Source organism: Ixodes scapularis, unplaced genomic scaffold (assembly GCF_016920785.2).
Source record: "Ixodes scapularis isolate PalLabHiFi unplaced genomic scaffold, ASM1692078v2 PGA_scaffold11__112_contigs__length_91849675, whole genome shotgun sequence".
Classification (NCBI taxonomy): Eukaryota; Metazoa; Arthropoda; class Arachnida; order Ixodida; family Ixodidae; genus Ixodes; species Ixodes scapularis.
Genome location: NW_024609837.1, coordinates 49,801,231 through 49,823,665, shown reverse-complemented (window position 1 = coordinate 49,823,665; position 22,435 = coordinate 49,801,231). Strand labels below are relative to the sequence as shown.

The window sequence follows — 22,435 nt, the reverse complement described above, 5'->3', positions numbered from 1 at the left end:
TTTGATCTGGATGATCATCGTACCGGTGTGCGGTCGTGTGTCAATACTGCGTGAGCCCATCAAGACCCCAGACTAGCAGTCGTACTGCACTGACTAAATTTCTCAGCTATAGTGGGTATTAATGTCGCCATACTCTGCAGACTAAACTCGTGCTGTCTAAACAGCTAACTACTAATTTGTCTTTTCTGAGTAGTTCGCGAGAAAGGTGCCTACTACTGTCACGGTGTCACTATGCGTGCTGGCTGATTGACTTCACATGTGAGTACAGTACTTTAATAGTTACCAATATCCTGTATAACCACGTAAAATTGATAAAACGGTGTTCGCGTAAACAATTCAAAATTTGAAAACGAAATTAAGCACAGATTTGTTTTGCTGTCCTTGTTTCAGCAGCACGACTTCTGAAGAACGATTTTTTTTAATGAACACGACGCCGCGTTGAACTCTCCTTTTCTTGTTAATGCCTGAGAGCTTGGGATTCTTTCATTAAAAACCGTTTTGAACTAGTTCGTGCTTGCTGGAACTGGTAACCAAACCGTTATTTCAAAAGCATAAAACTTATAAACTTATAAACCAGCTTATAAACCAGAAGCGGACCGGAACGAAATGAAAAGATACTGAACCAGAACCCTACTTGGGCCGGAAGAGCGACTGGTTCGACTCCCTGCTTTTAAACCAGCCGATCTTCTAGTGTTTGCGTGGAAAAGAAATCAAGAATTAAAATGAATATGTTAAAAATTCACCAGAATAGTTCAACAAACGTAAAAGTTTACGTTCTAAGGCAGGTTCCATAATATGGTCCTACAGTCGCTTGTGCTGGTGCCGTGTACCGATTGCACTTTGTCAGCGGTTTTCTGTGCTTGCCGTAGTGCGTGGAGATTCTAACAGCGCACTACAGTTGCTGCTGCGCAATTACTCGAAGCCGAGAGTAATTGCTAGTTTCTTGCGCCACGCGTGAGCTAGACATGTTAAGGCCCTATCAAACAAACAACACGCTAACCCTCTATTTGCAGATGGCATGCGGTCTGTGTTCGAAGAAAACTCTGGTTTTAATTTTCAGCTTTTGTTTCGACTCGCAAGGTTTTTTATACTTGATCGCGCTATCGAAGTTTACAATGACACGAAGTGGCACGGAGCGCTTTGTGCGACCACTTTTCGGCTTAGTAGAATGAGCGCTTTCATGAAGCCTTTGAACACTTCTGCTTTCGTCTACGCGTTTCGTGTCAGCAGCTTTACGCTGCTTTTTTTTTTTAGTAAGAAAACGCGGATGTCAATGGCCCTTTTTTCACGTTTAGGATTTAGGTGAATGAAATGGTGGAATTTAGCCATTCCAGGAGTGGGAATAGGTTCAATGGCTGCATTTAGAGAAGTTGAAAGGAATGCAATGGTCGAAAACTCTAATTCTCCGGAATGGAATTAGAATCGAATGGGGGCGTCCATTCCGCAACACTGCCGTCCACGAGTGCACCTCCGAAAAAAGCGACCGCGCTGCCGTCCTCCGTGAGAGCCATTTTTTTTTAATCTATAACGACAAACAGCAAGCGCGAAATCGTCACCTTCGGCGCACGACGGAATGGGGCGTTCAAATAGGCCAGTCCGGGCCCTGGGTTGGCTCTATGATTCTACTCCGTAAGTTGCAATACGCGCACTGGGGTATGGCCGAGCGTCACTACTGTGTGGCGCACGTTAAATACAATATGCTAGCGGTTGTAGACTGCACTGGCTAAAATTTTCATCCAGAGCTGAGAGACGTCAATTGAGGTTGTCCGGCTGTCTAAACATTCACACAACAGAATTAAAATTATTTAGACAGGTCAACTACCGTGCAAGTTATGGTTTGCTACCGCTTTCGGTTTATCAAAGCCTTCTCAGCATTCGATTGCGATCACTGTGCTTCACCAACGTTCCGAGGGTGCCGAAACACATGGGACAGTGGAAAAGGCCGACCTCTTCCCCTCTAATTGCTACATGGACTCCAGATAAAGCACCCGACCTGTGTCAAGTGTTGCTTCCGTAGCTGGACAAGGAAAGTAGTAATTGGTCTTCGGAGAGTTCAGTCGGTTAATCAAGTTCGAGCTCAGCCGAGCTTGAGTAGCGGCCATTTTGAACATCAAACAGTCTACGGCGGCTCGCTTCAAAAATGCGCATGTCGCATGAAGCGTATTTTCGATTCCCCAGCAGATTTTAAATACCATTCCAGGTTTACCAGTGGAATTCTCATTTAGAGCACGCCCGCCACAGAGGTTCGGAAAGCCACCCACACGCTCTGCAAAATATCGTCAAGGCCTCCGCGGTTGTTGCCGGTCAACAATCTTCCGACAACAAGAAAGGCGAGGAGGAACGTCGTGCTCTTTGCGTGGTTGGCGTCCAAACTTAAAACGGAAGCACGCGTCACAACTTTCACTTTTTTTGTTGAAGAAGTGTTTTGTTTTTGCTTGCCGAGACCGCAGTTACTTATCGTGTTTGGAAAGTTCTTGAGGCTGTCAACAGCGAGGAAAGCATGTTGAACATGCTAGGAGTTATGCATTCTAATTTCGAACCATGCACCTGCAGACTTTTTAGTGTTGTCTCGTTTACCCGCAGTCTCGGGGTTTTTTCAACCATGTGCAATGTACACCAGCTCGTTTGCGCCCTTACCTTTTGTTCACCCAATAACTTAGAATGTAAAAAAGAAATGTTTAATGTCTTGTACCATACTCAACGACAGGGGCTGGGACGTCCCAAAAAAGGTGTAAATTTATGTATAAACGCTGAAAAGTTCTGATTAGGACCCAAACTAATTACTACGCACTAAACATTTATAATATTAGGGACACATCAGATGAGATTCCTCGGCACCTCGGTTTGAATTATCAAAGGTAGCTCTAAGAAGCGATCAGATGAAGAGTACTTCCACATGTCTTAAGATCGCATGACGATAAATGTACTCCGCAACTGTAGATCTGATTTTTGCTTATGCAAAACTTGGGGAAAGCAAAGCACCTGCTAAACCAAACACTGCTACAAAACGTAGAAAGTTTTGCTTTACCGACTTTATTGCGGAGAAAACAAGTGGTGTTATTTCTTTTAATCAGTACATAGCGTCATTTGGAACCTCGCCGACGTATAACGACTGCAAGATGACCGTGAAGGAGAACAGCTTGTCGTTGACTTCACGGGTCGAGCATATTTCCATGATTCACGAGGCCTTTTAATTGGCCGATGCACTTATCCAGCCTGTTCAGATGAAAAAAGACTGAGGTCCACGAGTTCTATTGGATGGTGTACTATAGGAACAAAACACCCCAACAAAGACGATGGCGAAACAAGTGCAGCAAGCTTCTAGCCAGCACATCTAAGTGCTTCCTTGTTTTTTTCAAAATTTAACTGGTCAAGCTTGATTATACAACACGAGCTTGTCTTCGTCTGGATTATGAATACAAGGTTTCGTGCTTCAGGTACCATTCTCCCCGCTTCCCTAATCCACAACTATTTTTAAGTTTTCCTAACCTTCGGCCATTTTCCCGTTATTATCGGTACCGGAACGCATTCCAAGTACTAGGATCCCGCGCAAGTTATATTGATGTTTGGAAATTCCATGCCGCTCTCTTGTTTTTTTTTAAACTTAAACCCCCATAATCATCGTAAACTTCGATGTTTATGTCCGACGTCAAAAAATGACACCAAAAGCACGGAATGTGTTAGACAAACAAACCCCAAATAAATACTCTAAATTAAAAAAAAGTGCCAAAAACACAAGATCTTCATGATAATTATACTCCGTTTCACTCTTATCCCCGAATCCATTGATGTGACTTTATCTTAAGCCGAACTTCGACTTTCTCAAGTTGTTCTCAACATCATATTCGACTCGAAAAAGCTCAAGCTGGCTTTTACCGTGAGAAGGAACACGGAATTATTATTTAGCCTGAAGAAAAAAAAAAGTTGTGCTTGGAAATAAAATTAAAGTTCATTTTTTTTTTGGTTTTACGTTGTTGTGTGGGAGATCATATAGTTTCCTCTAAGCTGAAAAAAAAAAACAAATAAACATGGCAGGGAATGAAGATGCTCTAGAATAATTTCGTCAAGATATTTTGTCTCCTCTTCAACTTATTGTCAACTAATTTCCAGGGGACGCTTGGAAGAGTTTCATACACAGACAAACTTGTACTTTGTACAAAGTGCAATTATTGCTCTCCGAAAATGATCATCATCAAAATTGTGAAGCCAGTAGGAATACACCTGCTCAAGGGCGTAATGAGCCTTCCTCACGTTCAGGTATACTGACCCCAAAGCATGAAACCACCACTTCTTGCATTCATACGAAAAATTGTGGACCTATCGATGTGAGCCATACTCAAGCGTGCACACAGTTTCCTGTTTGAGTGACTATTCAGAATGCCACAGGCGCGGAAACAAGTCCAATTGGATTGCCAAAGATGGACACCTGGAAACATAGCTTCGGTCATTTTCAGCACGTGCCAAACTCAACAACGGCAAGCAACGCAGACACAAAAAGTGGAAGACAAAAACTATTGCAAAATTCGTAAAACAAAATGCCTTTCCTTCCCTGCAAACAAATTTTTTTTATTACCTTCAGAAATATTATCCGCATTTCTAGACAACTCTGTTTGCACTGAAGTAATCAGACTATATATATATAATTATCTTATATATGGTCTCGACTGGACATTTATTGAAATATGTCATCCAGTGGTCACATTTTTTAGAAACTATTGTCGGTCGTAAAGAGATTAAAGGCCGGTTTTACATGATGTACTTCCGGCTAGAAATCTCGCTGGACGCCACGTTGATGAATTCAAGCCGTATGTCTCCCTAAGCGTGGAAACAATGCTTTGAGCTCACTCAAGTTTCTTGTCTTTCTTTTTTTTTTTTTTTTTTGTAATTGCGTTATGGTTGAGCGACTACGTTTGGGGACACGGTAAAAATGCAAGATGGGGATACGTCCCAGGGGTTTGGTTTTAGTTACCCCGAAAGCGAGAATGATATCTAATCTTCCTCTCGCGTAGCGAGCTAAGATAGCGTTCGTAGATAGTTTGTCTGGTTACGCGAGTGAAGAATGCGGCTCGTGTACTGCGAAAAATCATTTGCAGACGAAAAAAAAAGGCAAGAAAAAAAAAAAAACACACACACAAAACAAGGTAAGTAGTCTGCTAACAGACCGGATAAAAAGTTCGTCTGCTACGAACCTAGCGCCATAGTGAACCGACGCCTGACGCAGACAGGAATTGTCATTGTCTGCAAACTTCACACTGGAAGCCTTTGACAAACGGAGGCGTTCATCTTATGAAGCTCATTTTAGCAAACGCCAGTTTAGAGACCCCCGTTTATCAAAATTTAGATAGGGAAACCCAGTGTAAAGAACATGGCGACGAGCCTCTTTTTAGCGATTTTTCTATTTTTTTTATAGAGTCACAATTCGGAAGTGGGAGACGCAAAACTTTTTATGTCTACCCTGGGTTACGAGGGGAGAAACAGGAAGGGTAGGGGGGGGGGGGGGGGGGAGGGCTAAATACTTGGGTAGACACCCCTTAGTGAATGACGCGCTACTTTTTTTTAGACAGCTTCCCCCTTTGGATAAACGGCGTTACTCTAGACTGAGGGTTCTCTAAATTCTCTAAATCGAGCCTCAATAAAACGCGCCAGTTCTTTAAGACTTGCTTCAATAAAAAGGCGTTCGATAAACTGTTATGAACCCTTTACGAACTGTTCGAAATCGAACGCCTGACGCCGGCGTCCGGCGTTACGGCGTTACGGCGTTCGTTGTTCGGCCAAAAGTATTTGGTTCGGTGTTCGCGGTCGGTGTATGGAGTTCGCGTCCAAACAGCTCATGAGAACAAATAATAGGAAGTTTTTGAATAACGTACGCAGTTTTAGCGCACGCTAGCGCTAGATTTAGCGCTGGCGTTAGCGCACGCTACGCAAGACAGTTTTAGAACAGCGCTTCATCGCGATGGAAAGGCCCAAGCATCTCGCGCTTGCAACGCCACTACGATAGTCACAAGTTTCATTTAACACAAGAAATGCTGTGACTTGAGAAAAAAAAAAGTTTTTCTGGTCCAAGGAGCCAGATTTGTTTAAACATGAGAATACGACGCTAGCAGTCAACCGGTCGTGTCCGCCTGCGTCGCCTCGGCAAGAGAGGTCTCGTGTACTGACCTTCGCACATCGTTCCTTCGCCGAGAAATCTTCGCGCGTCGCACGCATCAAGTTGCCGGTTATCGTTACCCTCTTTACTGGGTTTTCCAAACCGAGTGCAACGTCGTTCCGTATTGAATATTGCAGTCGCGAAGATCCCGCCGACGTCGCGCCCACGACGCCGCCAAAGCGGCCTCAGCCATGGGTCTGGGAGCCGCCATTTTTTAACTTTTACATAACATTTTTACATTTTTACATAACCCAAAAAAACTATTCTGTTACAGAGAAAAAGTAAGGGAAAGACAGAAGTCACCGAAAAAGAGGCCGAGTTAAAGTATTGCAATTGAAGTGGAAAAATTCAACAGAACACAAAAATAGTTTAGCTTTTTTATATTAAACAACATAAGCCAGAAATGCACGCACATATCAAAAGACGTAATTTAAAGGGCCAAATAGGGACGAGTTTTATTTTACAGTATTAAGATAGCGAGAGTCATCTTCTCAATTTGTGCCATGCATCGCATGAGCCTTCTGGAAGATGTTTTTTTCCATTACATTTTGAAATCGTAGCCCTGAAATAGAATAGTGTAGGACGTCTAAGATAAGGGGGTACTTCTTCAACAAGTCGAAGATTAGAGAGGCCCACGGATAAAGTATACCTATCCTATTCATGGTATCGAGGTAAATCAACTTTTCTTTTTTATTTCGCGTTCAGGAGAACGCCACGGTCATTATAGCGGACTGGTTCAAAGTAGCTTATCTTCGTCGTTATTATCATCATCATCGGGTGACTCGAGACATGGGCCGGACTAAACCCCCAGATACTTCTTTTATAAGTAACGACAACCTATACAAGCGACGAAGCACATTCCGCTGGAACAAAATGGCGCGCATTCAGTTCAAACATCTGTTTTGCGCAGCCATTCGCTTCCTAAAACCTGCACCGTCACGCAAACGGCGCTTCAAAGAATGTTGCTACTTGTAGGAGTCTCTTAACTAGGGACTTTAGGCCAGACTACGTGAATCTGATCTGTGTCCCGAGCAGACGCACTAATCAATGCTTCCGAAAACCAACGACCCTGTCTATCTTACAAGGGGAGGAGGTGCGGGAAATCGAAACCCGCATTTGTATCTCACGGTACGATATCAGAGCCGATCAAATCAATGTTGATACAAATCAATAAGCCGAAGTTACGCCGATAACGCATCATACACGCGACAGTCCACAGACTCTGCGTGAGTCGTGTTCCTTCCTTGGATGAAGGTCCTGTAAGATTAGAAAGTTTTAGGGAATCGTTTTCGCTCATCCGAAACGGTACGATGGGCCCTCTGGTATGAACTGCGCATGCGTAGTTCGTACCGGAGGGCGCATCGTACAGTATCGGATGTGCAGAAACGGTCCCCTAAAACTCTTTATTGGTCGCACAAAAAGCTGCCTGCAGACCCGTACGAAGCATACTTATGCACGAACCAAACATGCTTCCTGCAGGCTTGAGGAGTGTACACAGGTAATTTGGACATCGTGTCTGTAGTAAACACCCTGTCTTTGAAATTATGTACGAGCAGTTCGACTGCGGCTATTTATTTCTACCAAAGCTTTAGAATACGCGGGTATATGTGCACCCGTATTGATATTTCGGTGTCAGCGAATACTGGAAACTATGTAAAAAAAAAAAAAGACTAAAGATTGCTCTTTTGTTTTAGAATCTGATATTGTGCTGAGGATTCAAATATTTTTTTTAATAAAAGTCCCCTTTTCCCACTCGTACCTTAACTTCCGCGTCTCGCGCACGAGTCTTCTTGGCGTATGTAGGCCTTACACTTAAAAATGTGAAAAAAGAGTATCAGGCAACTGTGGTGTATTGTATATTGATGTCCAGATGTCAGATAGCACAGGTAATAATAGAGGGTTGATTACTGCTCAAAAACTAAATAAAAACTTGTACCATAATTTCTGGGCTCTTGTCCGCACCTGGTATGTAGTCAGCAAGAGCAAATGTCACTTGATAAAAAAAAAAAATAATTAATCCGAACCTTGTACATAATCCGCACATAAAGAGACCATACGTAGCACGCCTTGACAAATGCCTGCTTGATCAGCTCAGAAAGCTTGGATCATGCAAAAATTATCATGAACATAATGTTACTCGTAGAATCCGTCACGTCTCGCAATAACGAACCATCCGAAAAACACAAATGCTTGTATGACCTGCACGAGTAAATAGTTATCAGCACGCATGATCTACCATTTTTAACGCGTTCAGTTCGCGGAATAGGATCCGGAAACTGCGGTAAATGCTTCCTTTGATCTAACAAAACCCTCTTATGGTGGCGACTTCTGGGTTAACGCCCTTCTATGGACGAGTCGTTTTAAGGATGACATTTATAGCAATTAGTATCCTGCAGATAATTCTCTCCTCATGCCTGCAGCGAACATTATTTTCTTTTCTATGACGTAAGTAAAACTTATAAGCAGTGTGACTGGGGCTTAAAGGGATGGTGAACCGAACATTTCAGTGCCTATAATAAGTGGTGCACTATCTTTCCACGAGTCAGCAGCCGCTGGTGTAAGCGAGCACAGGCACCGAAATTGACCTCATGATATCCCCCATTCAAGCTTATTAAGCCTGAATGGGGGAAATGATGACGTCAATTTCGGTGCGTGTGCGCGGGCACCGGCGGCTGCTGACTCATGGAAAGATAGTGCACCACTTAATATAGACACTGAAATGCTCGGTTCACCATCCCTTTAACAGCTAGCCCTTAGTGTTCACGTCAAATTTCAAATGTCATCCATTTGAAATTCGATGAGTCGGCCTATCTAACGCCACAACTTGAACGTTTTCATCTTCCATTGTGTGTGAGGTAAGTTCTTATAACGATGAAAATTTTTTATGCTCACCTTGTACTAGGTCCCTCCTGAGGCGTTTTAGACAATACAAAATATCGTCATTGGGGTTGTCAGTGGCCCTTTAATAAGAAAACTTAAAATCGTCTTAAAATCGTCACTCCGGAACACGAGGTAAAAAGCACAATCCCTGTGCCAGGAGTTTTGCAAACGGATCCGTGGCTACGCAGTAGCTCGGACCTCCTTCGGCCACAACGAGGAATTTCTGCAGAAGAGTCGTCACGCCGAGGAAGATTTCGACGGTTGCGAGAGCCTTTCCGGGACACATCCGCCTCCCTGAGAGGAGAAACGAAAAACAACATTTCTTGAAGCAGAATGTTTTAATGGGCGGGCTTCAAAGTCTAAAGCAGGAGTCGAACGGCTCATATACATCGTAAAAAAAACGCAGTGTTCGCCGCAGGTACGATGAAGGAATATCGGCGGTCAGTCCTTAAGCATGTTTGTAGCCTGTTTGCTTCATACATTAGTACACTTCGAACATATTTGCAGATCAGTTTTACGACGCCACTCGGACAGCGCCTGCACGGTGTCTTTTGTGTCATGTATTAACAGTGTGACCCCGGTTCAGAGCGTCACGGAGAGGTGTAACTATGTTGCCTGGAACGTGTCCGCTACTGGTGTGTGTACCGCGTCGTGGTCCCTCGATTTCCCCCTTATGACGTCATCGAAGTGTCGTGTTGTCGCCGGCCGCAATCCGAGCGGCGTCACAGCAGCGTTGCATGCGGCAGACGCCTGTTCTGCTGTAGGCCTCCCTCCAGCTTGACAGCCCAAGGAGGCTTCGGCAGCCAGGACTTGGGACTCCGAGATAAGAGCGACACTCGCGTTTGCTCAGCGTGACACTATGGTGCCTGGAGTGCGTCTTCGACTGGTGTGTTTAGCGCCCTATGCTGCCCATACATCACAAGTGGTCCCGAAGTAACAAAAAATGACGTCACAGATGCCGGAGTGTCACGCTGTCGGATGCCGCGCCACTGGTGGTTGGGTGTAGAAGCGCTGGAAGGAAGCCCGATGGAACGCGAGTGTCACTGTCGTGCCGGCGTCCCAACTTCTGGCTGCCGTAGCTTCCGTGGACTGCCACAATGAAGAGCGACCTACAGCAGAACAGGCGTCTGCCACATACACCACAGCTGTTGGGACGCCGCCAGGATCGCAACCGGCGACAGCGTGACACTTTCATGACGCCAGCAGGCAGGCGGAAATAGAGGAACCACTTTTTGGGGCGCGCTAAACACTAGTTGGAGACGTGTTCCAGGCTCTATAGTGACACGGTGGTTTCTTTGACGCCATTTGTTGCCACTTGGCGACCACCTTTGACATATAAGCGGTAGATGGCGCTAAACACACTAGTCTCAGACACGTCCCAGGCACCGTGTTTGTAACGAAAACATGATAACACGGGAGTATGACGATCTCGTGTTTGGTGCCACTATGGGACGTGTGGTCACGCGGTTTGCGGCACGTGTTACGGTGTCATGAGCCGTGATGTTACGGTTATATGTGACCACGTAACTCGAAGTCAGTGTTGCGTGAGCACGTAAATCGAAGTAAATGTCACATGACCACATAACTTTACGTCACAGTGTCACGGGAATATGGAACTATATGCCATGGTGTCACTTTACATCTTGACATTAGAGCGTATCATAACACCGCGATGTGAGTGACGTTTACATGGCGCGATCGCGGGATTGGTGTAAACGTAAATACGCTTCGCTAAATTTAGGCAAAAACATCATACGCTGTGCCGAAAGAACAACCTTTTACCTACTCATTCTGCCTAATATCGGACTTTGTGTGCATGACTATATATATAGGGTGGTTGCGGGCGGACGTGCGTTCTAAACGCTACAGACCCTTTCGAAGCGGGAGCCAAGATACTGAATAACGGAACTTCCACTATGTGGGAAAACATCGTTTTGTTCCTGCCTAACTAGTGACACTACTGGGAGGAGCTCACGCTTTGATTGTGAGTATCTGTCATTCTTGTTTCGGCTATTCTATAATATTTTATCTTATCCAGACTGTAATACCTGGCTTTTCGTTTCATCCCGCATAATCGATAGTAACGTGGCTGGTGGACGAGGCTAAACTATGGTGCCTGGATCGAGTCTTCGAGTGGTGTGTTTAGCGTCCTATCCCGCCCATACATCAAAAGTGGTCCCAAGTGGCAACAAATGACGTCACAGAAGGCGGAGTGTCATGCTGTTGACTGTCGCGATCCTGGCGGTTGGTCATAGAAATACTGGCGAAAAGCACGAGCGAACGCGACTGTCGCTGTCGTCACGGCGTCCCAGGCGCCCCAACTTCTGGCTGCTTTAGCTTCCGTGAACTGTCACAGTGGAGAGCGACCTGCAGCAGAACAGGCGTCTGCCATTCGTACCACAACTGACGGAAACGCCGCAGGGTCGCGACTGGCAACAGCATCACACTTATATGACGTCATCAGGCGGAAATCGAGGGACCCCTTTTTTTGCCGCGGTAATTACCAGTCGGAGACGCGTACCAGCAACCATACCTAAACGAAAAAGGCTTCACATTTGAATGTCTACGGAAATATCAGAGGCTGCCAGTTTGTTCGTTTGACTTTCCTGAAAAATTTTAGTGTGTGCGGTCTTATACAGTTATACAGTTGTACAGTTATAATGAATCTTGGTTAAAAAGTACTCAATTAGATTGCTTGGTGTCCCGGGAAGAAAAGTAGTTCATCCGTACTTGAAAACTTAACGGTTACTTCTCCGATTACTTCGGATTCTCAAACGACGGATCTTTTTGGCGGGTTGATAACGGGCCTTTTGTACTGCCCATTGTTGCATTAGAATCAGCAAACTACGAAATCCTTATCTTCTTGATTCATCAATTTTGTTAAGCCATTTCCCTGTCGGAGGCTTTGTTTTAGAAATTCTTGGCAAAAGGCTTGAGCAAACGCAGGGCGCCATTAGGAAAAGGGGGGGGGGGGGGGTACTAACGCACGCAAGGAATTTTCGTATTTCCAAAAGTAATCAGATGACCCTTGTGATTACTACCAAGTAAAAGTAATCAAATGATTACAAAATTACCCCAAAAAGTAAACGATAACCAGTGATTTGATTACTTGTAATGAGTACCCCGCAAGTCTGACTTTGTGACATGTGTGACCTGGTCAGGCTCTTTAAAAAAAAAACGTTTTCTTAGATGTAACTATCGCCTTAAGCGCCAGTTTTGCGACCGATCAGTCAATTCACGCGTGATAATAATGAGGGTAAAGGGCCGAACGAGCTGGCTCCTAAAATCGTAATTCGCGACGCTTGTGACCGTAAGCGTCGCCGCTGTGGGCGCAATTCGCGGTTAGCCGAACGGTCACTGCAACATCTTTATTTAAATTATTTTTCTTCTATCGACGGAAATCAGCGCAATGTCGGCGTTCCAGCTGCGTCGATGTCGGTTTAAAGGGACCATGAGATAATTTTACAGCTTTTTTTATTATTATTATTTTGTTTTTTTCAAAATGAAGATTTCAATTAATCTTCAATGTTCATAGAACCCAGAGCAAGAATCCGTTTTCGGTTTATTGACTCCACTTTAGCAGACACACACACACAAAAAAGGTGAAAACTCACGTCTACTTTTCTCCTCGACTCGGCCGGACTGACACGTGAAATCACTGAAATCACGTGAATTCACTGACACGTGAAATCACTTGGCCGCGACGTGAAGTATGCCTTTGTTCCGAAAATGGAAGTTCTCCCAGCCGAGCGAGGGAGCCATGTATGTCGACATTTCGACGCAAAGACGTCGAAACGACGACGTTTACTGAGGTTTCCGTGAACGCCGATTGCTTCGCAGGACTCGACGCTATTGCGATGAACGCCGTGGCTATGGATACGTCGCAGTTGAGTGATGTGCAGCTTAAGATGTTTTAGTATAGTGGAAGTATGGGCCTTGTTCCGTAGCAGCGGCGATGCACGTTTCCGGTGTAACTTACGGCAACGACGCACAGGTCTAAACATGAGCGGGCCTCGTGGAGAAACTTCTCGCGCTGTCGTTGATGCTGCGGCTTATGCAACCCGATATTGAACTCGGTCATCTCTGTCGAGGATATTCTCCGACAATTTCATCGTTCGCCAGCACAGTCGGACGTGACACACTACTTATATCTAATACGGAAGCTAAATTCGACTGAAGTGATTGAAAAAAAAAAAGAAAAAAATACTTTGGCACTGTGAATGTTGCGATTACCTTGGTAGGTGGCGCAAGCTACTGCCCCATTACCGAACGTTTTGTCATAACCCATTTATTATTGGACTCATTAAAATACTCAGCTTCGTTGCCAAAATTCGAGAACGAGAGTGTAAGATATAGTCCGCTTTTTTGCCTCAAACTTTCGTGCTAAAATTTAGGATTTAAATTTCGTAATCTCGCGTGCTAGTTTTCTTTTGACCCCATAAACAATATACAGTCAGTAGAGTTTCCCCTAAAATCGTTTCATGCGATGACATTAAGGATACGATAGCTCCGAGATTCCATTGTTAGTTTGACACATATCATCGAACTTGTTGGCAACTGATGATACGGAGTCAAACATAACTTGTGACATCACGGTGCAAAAACGCCTGGTCGTGACGTCACGAACGGAAACCGTGAGAGGGCGCCACCGGAACATGTCGCCGCTAATAGTCGCCTTTTCGCTTAAAGGGTAACTGCAAAGAAAAAAAAGTTTTTTTTTATATAGCCTAATTGGGACAAGCATGTCAAAAAACAAATTTTCCGTCAGAAAAAAGATTTTTTACAGCAATATTTATTGCGTGAGACTCATTTTAGTTTGCGGCTATTTCGTCCGTTTTAAATCGCGCGCCACGAAGTTGTGATTATGTGACGTCAATCCCAAAAGGTTCTCATTGGCTAAGAGTTTGATTGACAGCTTAGATCCTGGTTGTTAAACCTTTGTCATATGTTGCAATTTCCTTTTGAGCGGCATATTTTTACGTTTAAAGAATAACCCATGTGATGAGAGTTATTATTCTTTACAAAAAGTTTACAAGACGGGCACTTCCGTTTGGATTCATACAAACCAAAGCTTCGCCATTCTTTCATGGCCGCCGAAGTCTCCGCTCCCGCCTGTCTCGCCTACCTCGACTAATCGTTTCGCCGAAGTGATCAGTGTTTCGTCGTTTCGTGCTGACCCAGGTGCTTGAGTGAGACTTCTTGATGTGAAGTAGTGTGTGTTTAGCAGCTGTCGCAGGTGTAAGTGATATGATGCGACGCGGGGTTTTGGCTTTCATAGCGCGGTTCTTTTTCGTTTTGCTCTTTGCATGCTTAGCGTGCTTTTTTTTTTTTTTTTTGTTTGTTGTTCTTGTTTGCGCGTGCGAATGCTGACTTTTTGGAGATGTCAGATGCGTGATCCCGACAGAGAGCCTTCCAGCAGCCATGTCGCCCCGAAAGGGATGCTATTTGGCTGGAGGCAATCGGGCGTTCGCGTAGCGACCAACGTGTCTAGCTACGTTCTCGTCATATCGCTCTGGAGGCCGTCGAGATTCGCCCCGTGTGCACCTAACGTCCGCGACTAGACAGAAAATAAAAAAAGCACTATGTCCACTAAGTAAAAATGGTCTCAGTTCATGCATCTGTAGGCAGGTACGAAATCGTGCCCAAATTTATTCACACCGCACGATGCAACACGTCGCCGTGCAAACGCAGTCCAACACGAAGCATTAAAACGGCAGATTTAGGACAATTCGGAGTCCATTGTTCAATTAAAACGACGTAATTTTGTTGAAAACGCCCGCAGCTTTTTACTCACGGTATGCGTCGGGAAACTTCCACATTTTGAAACAGAACTAGGCAGATTTACTTTTAAAAACGCTCGCTGCGTCCTCCCGGACCAGTTCGACTGGATCAGCTGACGACGACGGGACTTAACTGGTTGAACGTCAACCCCACAACAACCAATTTGCGCTCCGCGCATTACACACACCACGAACGTTTCAGCTCTGTCGCGTCGCCGTGTTGCACCAAACAACGAGATCGCCGAAACCAACGCAGCGCTGTCGTGAACCTTGGCTTGTGGTTGCGCACTCGTGGATTCTGTGACTCTCTTCGCTTTCAAAGCGCGCACGACGATTACGAACGATACTTTCCGTCTTCCGGGAACATCACAGGGGCACTTCTCCGGTCACGTCTTCGCTACATGTGCTCGCAAACCGCGTCAAACCAAAATAATACCAATAATACCGCGGCTTGGCGTAGTTGCCAGATCTTGCCGGAAGTCGAGAGGCTGCGTCGTTCAACTCCGCAACGGAAGGAGGGTGAGGGGCGGGGCGTACTCCTCTTCCGCGGGAGTCGAAAGAGCGGGAGTTTCAAATGTGGAGAGGTTCTGACTCTACAAAATTACGTCCTGTGGCGTAAATATTGATAAAAAAAATCATTTTTTTCGCGGAACATTTGTTTTGTGACATGCTTGTCCCAATTAGGCTGTTTAAAAAAAAACTTTTTTTTCTTTGCAGTTACCCTTTAAGAGTTGCAGGTGGCGATCTCCGAGCAAATCATTATCCCTTGTGTCCCAAATACTGGGGAAAGTAAAACCAAATCTACACGTACTTTTTTTTTTTTTTGCAAGTCAGTAAATGTTTAGATGTTCGGAGTTGAGGCCCGCTCACACGCTTGCAACCGAATACGACTAGGGATGTCGCGAACCACCCTAGGTTCGATTTCGAAAGGTTTCGATATTTGCGAAGCGAACTGAGGTTCGATTTCGAAAAATTTCGATATTTTCGTACCGACCAAGGTTCGATTTCGAAAAATTCGCAACTTTTGACCACAGCGGAGTTTCGAATTCGAAAATTTCGAAGCTTTCACGGTTTCTAAAATTTCGAATTCGAATATTTCGAATATTTTTTTACTTCAGGTTCGATAAATTCGAAGATTTCGAAATTCTTTGTAAAAAAAAATTTGAAAACTTCGAACGCTTCGAATTTTTATAGACATGAAGGTCGAACAATTCGAAGATTTCGAATTTCTTTTTGCATAAAGTTCGAAAAGTTCGAAGGTTTCGATTCTCTTTTAACGCTAAATTTAAAAAAAAAAAAAAAAAAAAAAAAACTTCGGAGATTTTGAATTTTTTTTAATCCAAGTTTTCAAAGTTCGAAGTCCGATTTTCAAGTTTTTCCACAGTTTTAGTTTCAAATAACGTTTTCACGACTCACTGGTTTTCACAAAATCAAGTTTAGAAAAGTTAGGGTGTGATATCTAGATTCTGCGAAGTTGGTCAGGCAATTAAATGAGACGACGAGTGTCCCGGATGTGCTGGAATATTTGCCAGTGCAGGATTGTGACCGCCAGCCCCGGGAGGGTCTTTAATTTGCATCACGCGGTAGTGATTGCACGAACACACTGTTTTACGAGACTCATCCAGTTCGAAACGGCCAGGGGCGAGCAGGAGGTTGAGGCTCAGAAAAACCTTGAAGCGACCTGGCAAACTAGCTCGCCACCCCTTGCACGCTGGTAGTAATCCGATCCGGTGATGTTTATAATTGTCCTGGAGGTTTATTTTCTGGGACGGAGGAATCGCCTCGCAAAAAGCACAAAAGCCGACACAACTCGAGGTCGAGGAGCGTTCTACCATACAAGTGGCGTCGGAAGAGGAAAAACGGGGGGAAAGAGGGTAGCCGGGGGGGGGGGGGGGGGGGGGAGGCTTCAGCCTCCTTCTCCCCCTTGCAGGTATTTCGGACTGTTAAAGAAAACAATACGGGGAAAGAGGGCGTGGTCGAGCTTATTTTAATCTGAAATTATTTATGCATATGTGTAGCTACTGTCGCTCTTCACTGCATAAAAGGTTGCGTAGATGGTTATTGTTAGAAACTCGTTGTCAGAAGGCACTGCTCGTCACATGCTTAGTGGTTCGGAAGTTCAAAGCTGTCTTTTCGACCTAAACACCTGTGCCGATAGTAAAAAAAAAAAAAAAAAAAATAATAATAATAAATAAATAAATGCGGGAATAAAAAGCAGGAGAAAAAAAAACTATCAAGAATTCGTCGGAAGTGTTCTATTCTTGCATATTCAGAGGTTCAGAACTTCGAAACAAGTTTCTTTTACCAAAATGTGTACAGGCTAAAAGAAACACGTCCCAAAAACGTGAAGCGGAAAAAAAAAATAAAAAAGTTTTCTTTTAATGACGTGCTGAACTTGAACACTATTAGAAATCTTCTGCCATGAGTTAATTTATTCATTAAAGTGAAAAAACAATAAATATATTATTTTGTATTCTGCAGATCGCAACGATATGTACTGTCAGTGGTGTTAATTTAAATGCGATACCTCAAACTTAGACGAAAATAAATATCAAGTTTAGGTCATAATTGCATGCAGATACATGTTTGGACATTTCTTCGAAACTCACGTTGAATAACAATAATCACATCTTAAGGCGGCACTTACCTAGGCTATACATAGATCATTCTTTAAAAAAGTATAACATATCTACCATAAATAGCTCCGGCTGCAGCGTGCTTCAAATCTGGCACAAACGATAATCGTCAAAAACCCGTCGTCCTTCCTGGCCCCTTCGGGGATTTATTTTTTAAACCTAAGCATGCCAGAACACTGAAATAAATGACATTGTCTTTCGTAAGGGACGCAGTACCGCGTGTAAAAGTTCGAGAAAAAAAAATTACGAATGTACCCCACTACTCGAAATCAAATGAAACCGTCCGCCGGTCTTTCGAAGTTCGACGAACGTCGAACTTTTACACTAAAAGCTCGAAGTTCGTCGAACTTTTGACTTTTCAGAATTCGAAAGTTCGAAACTTTTCGAATTCTCTTGATAAATAAGTTCGAAAGTTCGAATTCATCGAATATTTTGGTCAGTCAAGTTCGAAAGTTCGACAAGCATCGAACCTTGCAGCGCAATAAGTTCGAAAGTTCGAAAAAGATCGAATTTTTTAGCGTAATAAGTTCGACGGTTCGAAAAGCGTCGAACTTCTTAGCTTAACAAGTTTCGAAAATTCGACCTCCGTCGAATTTTACGATATAGACAATTCGAAAAATCGAAATCTTTCGAACCTTTCGAACCGCTTGATTCGATCATCGAAACTTCGATTCGAAAAAAAGTTCGCGGCATCCCTAAATACGACCGAGAGGGACAAGACGTGTTGAAAGCTCTTAAAATTTCTTAGGACGAGAGAACACACTGGCACGCTGGCGCCATCTGTGCGGTGACCCTAGAACTGCATTTTACAAGAGCGAAGAATTTGTGGGATTTCTGAGGTCAAATGAGCGTAACACCTATGAGAAAAGCGCGTTTATAACGTTGATAAAATTTTTTCAAGCCAAGAAAGAAAGAATAATGCACGAGAGAAATAGAAGGAATGCCGGACCGCCAAGTTTCCGCTGCTACCCGATAGACGGCGCCGTGTGCCCTCTCGTCGTAAGAGATATTAAAAGATTCCTAGGCACTCGGTTCTAGAAGGTCGCAAGTCTGTGAACGGGCCTTTAAAGGCCCATTTCCGCATGTGCAGCCGAGTACGACCGAGAGAGACAAGACCGGTTTTTAAGCCTCTTGCGACGTCTTAGGACCAGCTCCGTAGCAGCGCACCCGGTCCTAAGACGTCGCAAGAGGCTAAAAACCGGTCTTGTCTCTCTCGGTCGTTCTCGGTTACAAGTGCGTGAACGAGCCTTAAGTCAAGATTACTATCGCTTCACACATATCAATGCGCTTTCGTCTTTCTCCTTTGCGAGGCGCTGTCGTGTCATCTGTTACCGCTTCCTTTAGGGCTTAAAAGCGGCCAGAACCGCAAGACGATCCGCAAAAATGCGCTAGACCATTGTTTAAGCTCTTTTCTTTATGCGAGGTAAGGCAGAGCGAAAGCCTGCAGCGGTTTTAATTGCCGATAAACGTTGCTAATAGTTCAGCGACCACTACGGTTTTGTTCTGTAGCGAGCTATGCAGGGCACCGCCATGTTTGTTTGCCTTAAGGGCCTCGCGTATTTCGCGTCAGGGGGTTAACACTAACCCAAAACCTGGCTTTGATTCGGCGCACGCGTGGTGGTTGAGCCTCTATTATTAATGCGAAAGCATGAACTGTCGCATGGAGCGAGCTGACGTCATCAGTTTGAAGCGCGAAAACGGCTTCTAGTTTCCGCGATCCCAAAGGAGCGAAGTAAAACTGATGGATTTTGCCTTCGGTTCCATTGACTGCCGCGCGTCGACGAGGTTCCCGTTGCCCGCTGCGCTCGTCAGCTTCCACGACCGCTCACCCCATAGCGCTGCGTGTCCACCAGCGCGCCGTTAACGCGGAGCGTCCAAGGCAGTGTTGCCAACCCCAAGATTGAAAACCCGCAGTCGGAATCCCGAAAACCGCTAAAAAGCGCTAAATCCAAAACAACGCAAAAATTACTTCTTAACATTTTGTTTTGCTTTAGTTCTTACCCAAAGGTATAATAACAGTGTAGATCATATCAATGTCATCTGAAAGAAAGTTTTCCTTTTGTTTTGACTGAAAATCTATCGCGCCACGCGACAGTTCATTCAGGTGATCCGGAGCCAAAATTTGCGAGTGAGCGCATACAATATGGCAAGGGACCCTTCAGCAGTGCGTGACTGGGCAGACTTCCGTTCAACTCGTAGAGTCATCTGCTTGCCAGAGGAGAAAGGGGGAGCGGTCGAAACATGCTTCTTTGCTGCAGCGTGCGCGACGAAATCCACGTGCCTCGCAGATAGTTTCGTCCTGCACTAGCGGCACCTAGCTCGTCTGCTATCACCAGTAACCTCCAGTAGCCAGCCTTTAAGTTTGGGGTCTTGTAGCCAGTCTTTTCTCAACTTTTGAGCGAACTTCACCTGGCCCATTTGACGGAGCAGTGACAAAAACGTCAAGGGACCATTGGAACATTCATGCTGTTCAAACGTGCGCGCACAAAACAGGGAGGCATGTTCCGATATTCGACGCCTTAATGTTTCCATAACGTCACTGGCGTTACTCTCACTGACTAAAACATTACTGAGAGTAAGCAAAGACGACTGCGGCTGACTATGGATATGACAGGTGCATAGTTGACAGCACATCGATATAAAACTTATATATCTCTAAAAAAAAAAACCACCAAGATTATATAAAACGGGCTAAAAATCCCACCGCCCGCAAAACAATAATTTATCCCGCCAAACAGAACCAAAAACCACTAAGTTTAGCGAGAAAACCGCTAAAGTGGCAACACTGGTCCAAGGTCAGCGTGCCCAAGGGAGCACGAGCGCTGACCGGCGATGGAAAGTACGCGGAAGACAGAAAAGGGAGCGGGCGAGCAGCTTGCATGCTTTCGCATTCACAGCTCATAAGTGCATAGGTGAACCTCGAGCTTTTTTTTAGTAGCCCCTTGTAACGGCAGGGTTTCCTATTATAAAACTCCCGATTGTTAAGATGCGTTGCCAGGCGAGTCGGCGCTTTTGCAAACTAAACAAGACAACGGAAAAAGGCCTACGAGGACAAAGAAATTCCATACGACCCCAAACAAAAGTTGACAGCGCTGCGCTTGTGTCTGTCTCTACCACGGTGCCAGAAACGAGTTTCCGACTGGCTGTTTAGCAATCCTATTGCTAAACAGCCAGTCGAAACGGAAACAACCGATACATCGAAACGGGTTCCTTAATTGGCAATGAACGGCGCCACGAAAGCCGGAGTGTCATGGTGTCGGATATCGCGATTCCGGCGGTCGGGTGTAGAAGTTCGGGGAAAAAGCACGGAGGGAACACGAGTGTCGCCGTCGTCGTCGTGCCGTCTCCACTCCCTACCCCCGAAGCTTCCGCCAACTGCCGAGCTGAAGAGCGCACCTGCAGCGCAACAGGCGCCTGCCGGATGCACCACCGCTACTCCGACAACGCCATGATCACGGCCACGACAACGTGGCTCTTCTACGACGTCATGAGGCCGAAATTGAGGGACTATTTTTTAAAACGCGGTACACGCACCTTCGGCAGTCGTGTTCCAAGCATCGTACTTCTATCGACACTGTTTCCAAACAAGCCCGCGCTTGTCCACACCGGATGTGGGCACTGTGCTCGCGGCAGAAACCAGATTCACCCGAGGCGAAGCATCTGCGCATGCGCAGTGCCGACACAAGCGCCACCAAAACGGCGTGACGTCAGAGGGTTGAGTTCGAGTCCGTGTCACTTTAAAGGGGCACTGACACCCCAAAGGTCGTATTTATTTTTATTGTCTAAAACGATGCAAGTTGCAGTCATAGACACGCAAAAAAAAAAAAACCGCATCGCGAAAAAAAATTTTCCCGCGCGCGCGCGCGCCTTTTTATTTTTGGCGTTTGATTTTCCCGCCTCTCGCCTCCTCGCTTCTTTTGATCGGTGACGTCAAAAATCAGGAAATTTAGAAGCTTTGTAGGCGATATCTCTATAACATTTAATTACGGCAATCCTAAAACATGTTTTTTAACGCAATTGCGAACGCACTACAGCCCTTCTTTTTGAAATACCAAAAATCGGGAGTTCGTTCTGGTGCCGTCTCCTGGATTTGTATCCTCCAACGGAAAACAGGCGACACCGCTCAAAACCGGTCCGCCGCAACGCCGGGCGCTCGCTCCTTTCCTCCTCGCTTTGGGTCGCCATGGCAACAGCAGGGAGTGGTGAAAGGAAGCGGACTCTCAGGTCTTTGCAATTTTTGACGTCAAGGCACCGGCGCCGATCGCGCGGGAACTTCGAATTCGGCATTTGGAAATTGTTTTTTTACTTCAGGAATACTGAATTCCCAAATCTCAAATTTTGAGGGTAATGTCCCGGCATCGTTTTCAATCGTTTCGGATAATAAAAAAAAAATATGATTTTGATGTGTCAGTGCCCCTTTAAGTTCGACCGCTGCCGACGCTACGATCCTGCTAAACTAATTAAACAGCCTCAAAAGTGCTTTGTCATGCAGCTAATCGCATTTGTGCGTCGCTATCACCGGTTAACCTAATCACTTGCTAAAAAAAGCTGAAGGTCACTGTGCGTGATTGGTTTTGTCGGCGATACGAAACGCACGAGGGCGATGAACGCTATGACGATGCGCTTTTGGAACCGTGGATTGGCATTATCGCGTCGTAACGTCGGCTGGGGGCGGACTACAGTAAAATGGAGTGTACTTCTGCTTGTGTTTTTCACGCAGTTTTATTTACGATAAATGCGGCAGTATTCAATGTTCGTTGGATAGATGGCGCAAGCTACCGTCCTATACAAAGGGTACGGTCAATACCATGTATCCATTCGTCTTTCCTTTGATAGAATAGGGACGCTTGCTGTGAGTGTTCTGACGTCTTCACGGCGCTTCGCAAGAAGTAAAGTCGTCTACGCAACACGTCCCGAGAGAACGGCGTTTAACCACACTTTTGATCTTGTTCCCCGATAGGTTGCAGTTAAATTAACGTTCCACGCATTCT

The 22,435-nt window shown here is 45.1% G+C and overlaps 1 protein-coding gene across 1 annotated transcript in view; it reads right to left on the bottom strand.

Annotated features, from left to right (window-relative positions):
* Positions 1-9,143: 9,143 nt before the first annotated feature.
* Positions 9,144-22,435, bottom strand: part of LOC120844137 (cytochrome P450 2F5) — a 40,778-nt gene continuing 27,486 nt past the window's right edge. The window contains exon 8 of the mRNA XM_040215756.1: positions 9,144-9,322. Coding sequence (XP_040071690.1) covers positions 9,144-9,322 — 179 coding nt within the window. The remainder of the gene's footprint in view (positions 9,323-22,435) is intronic.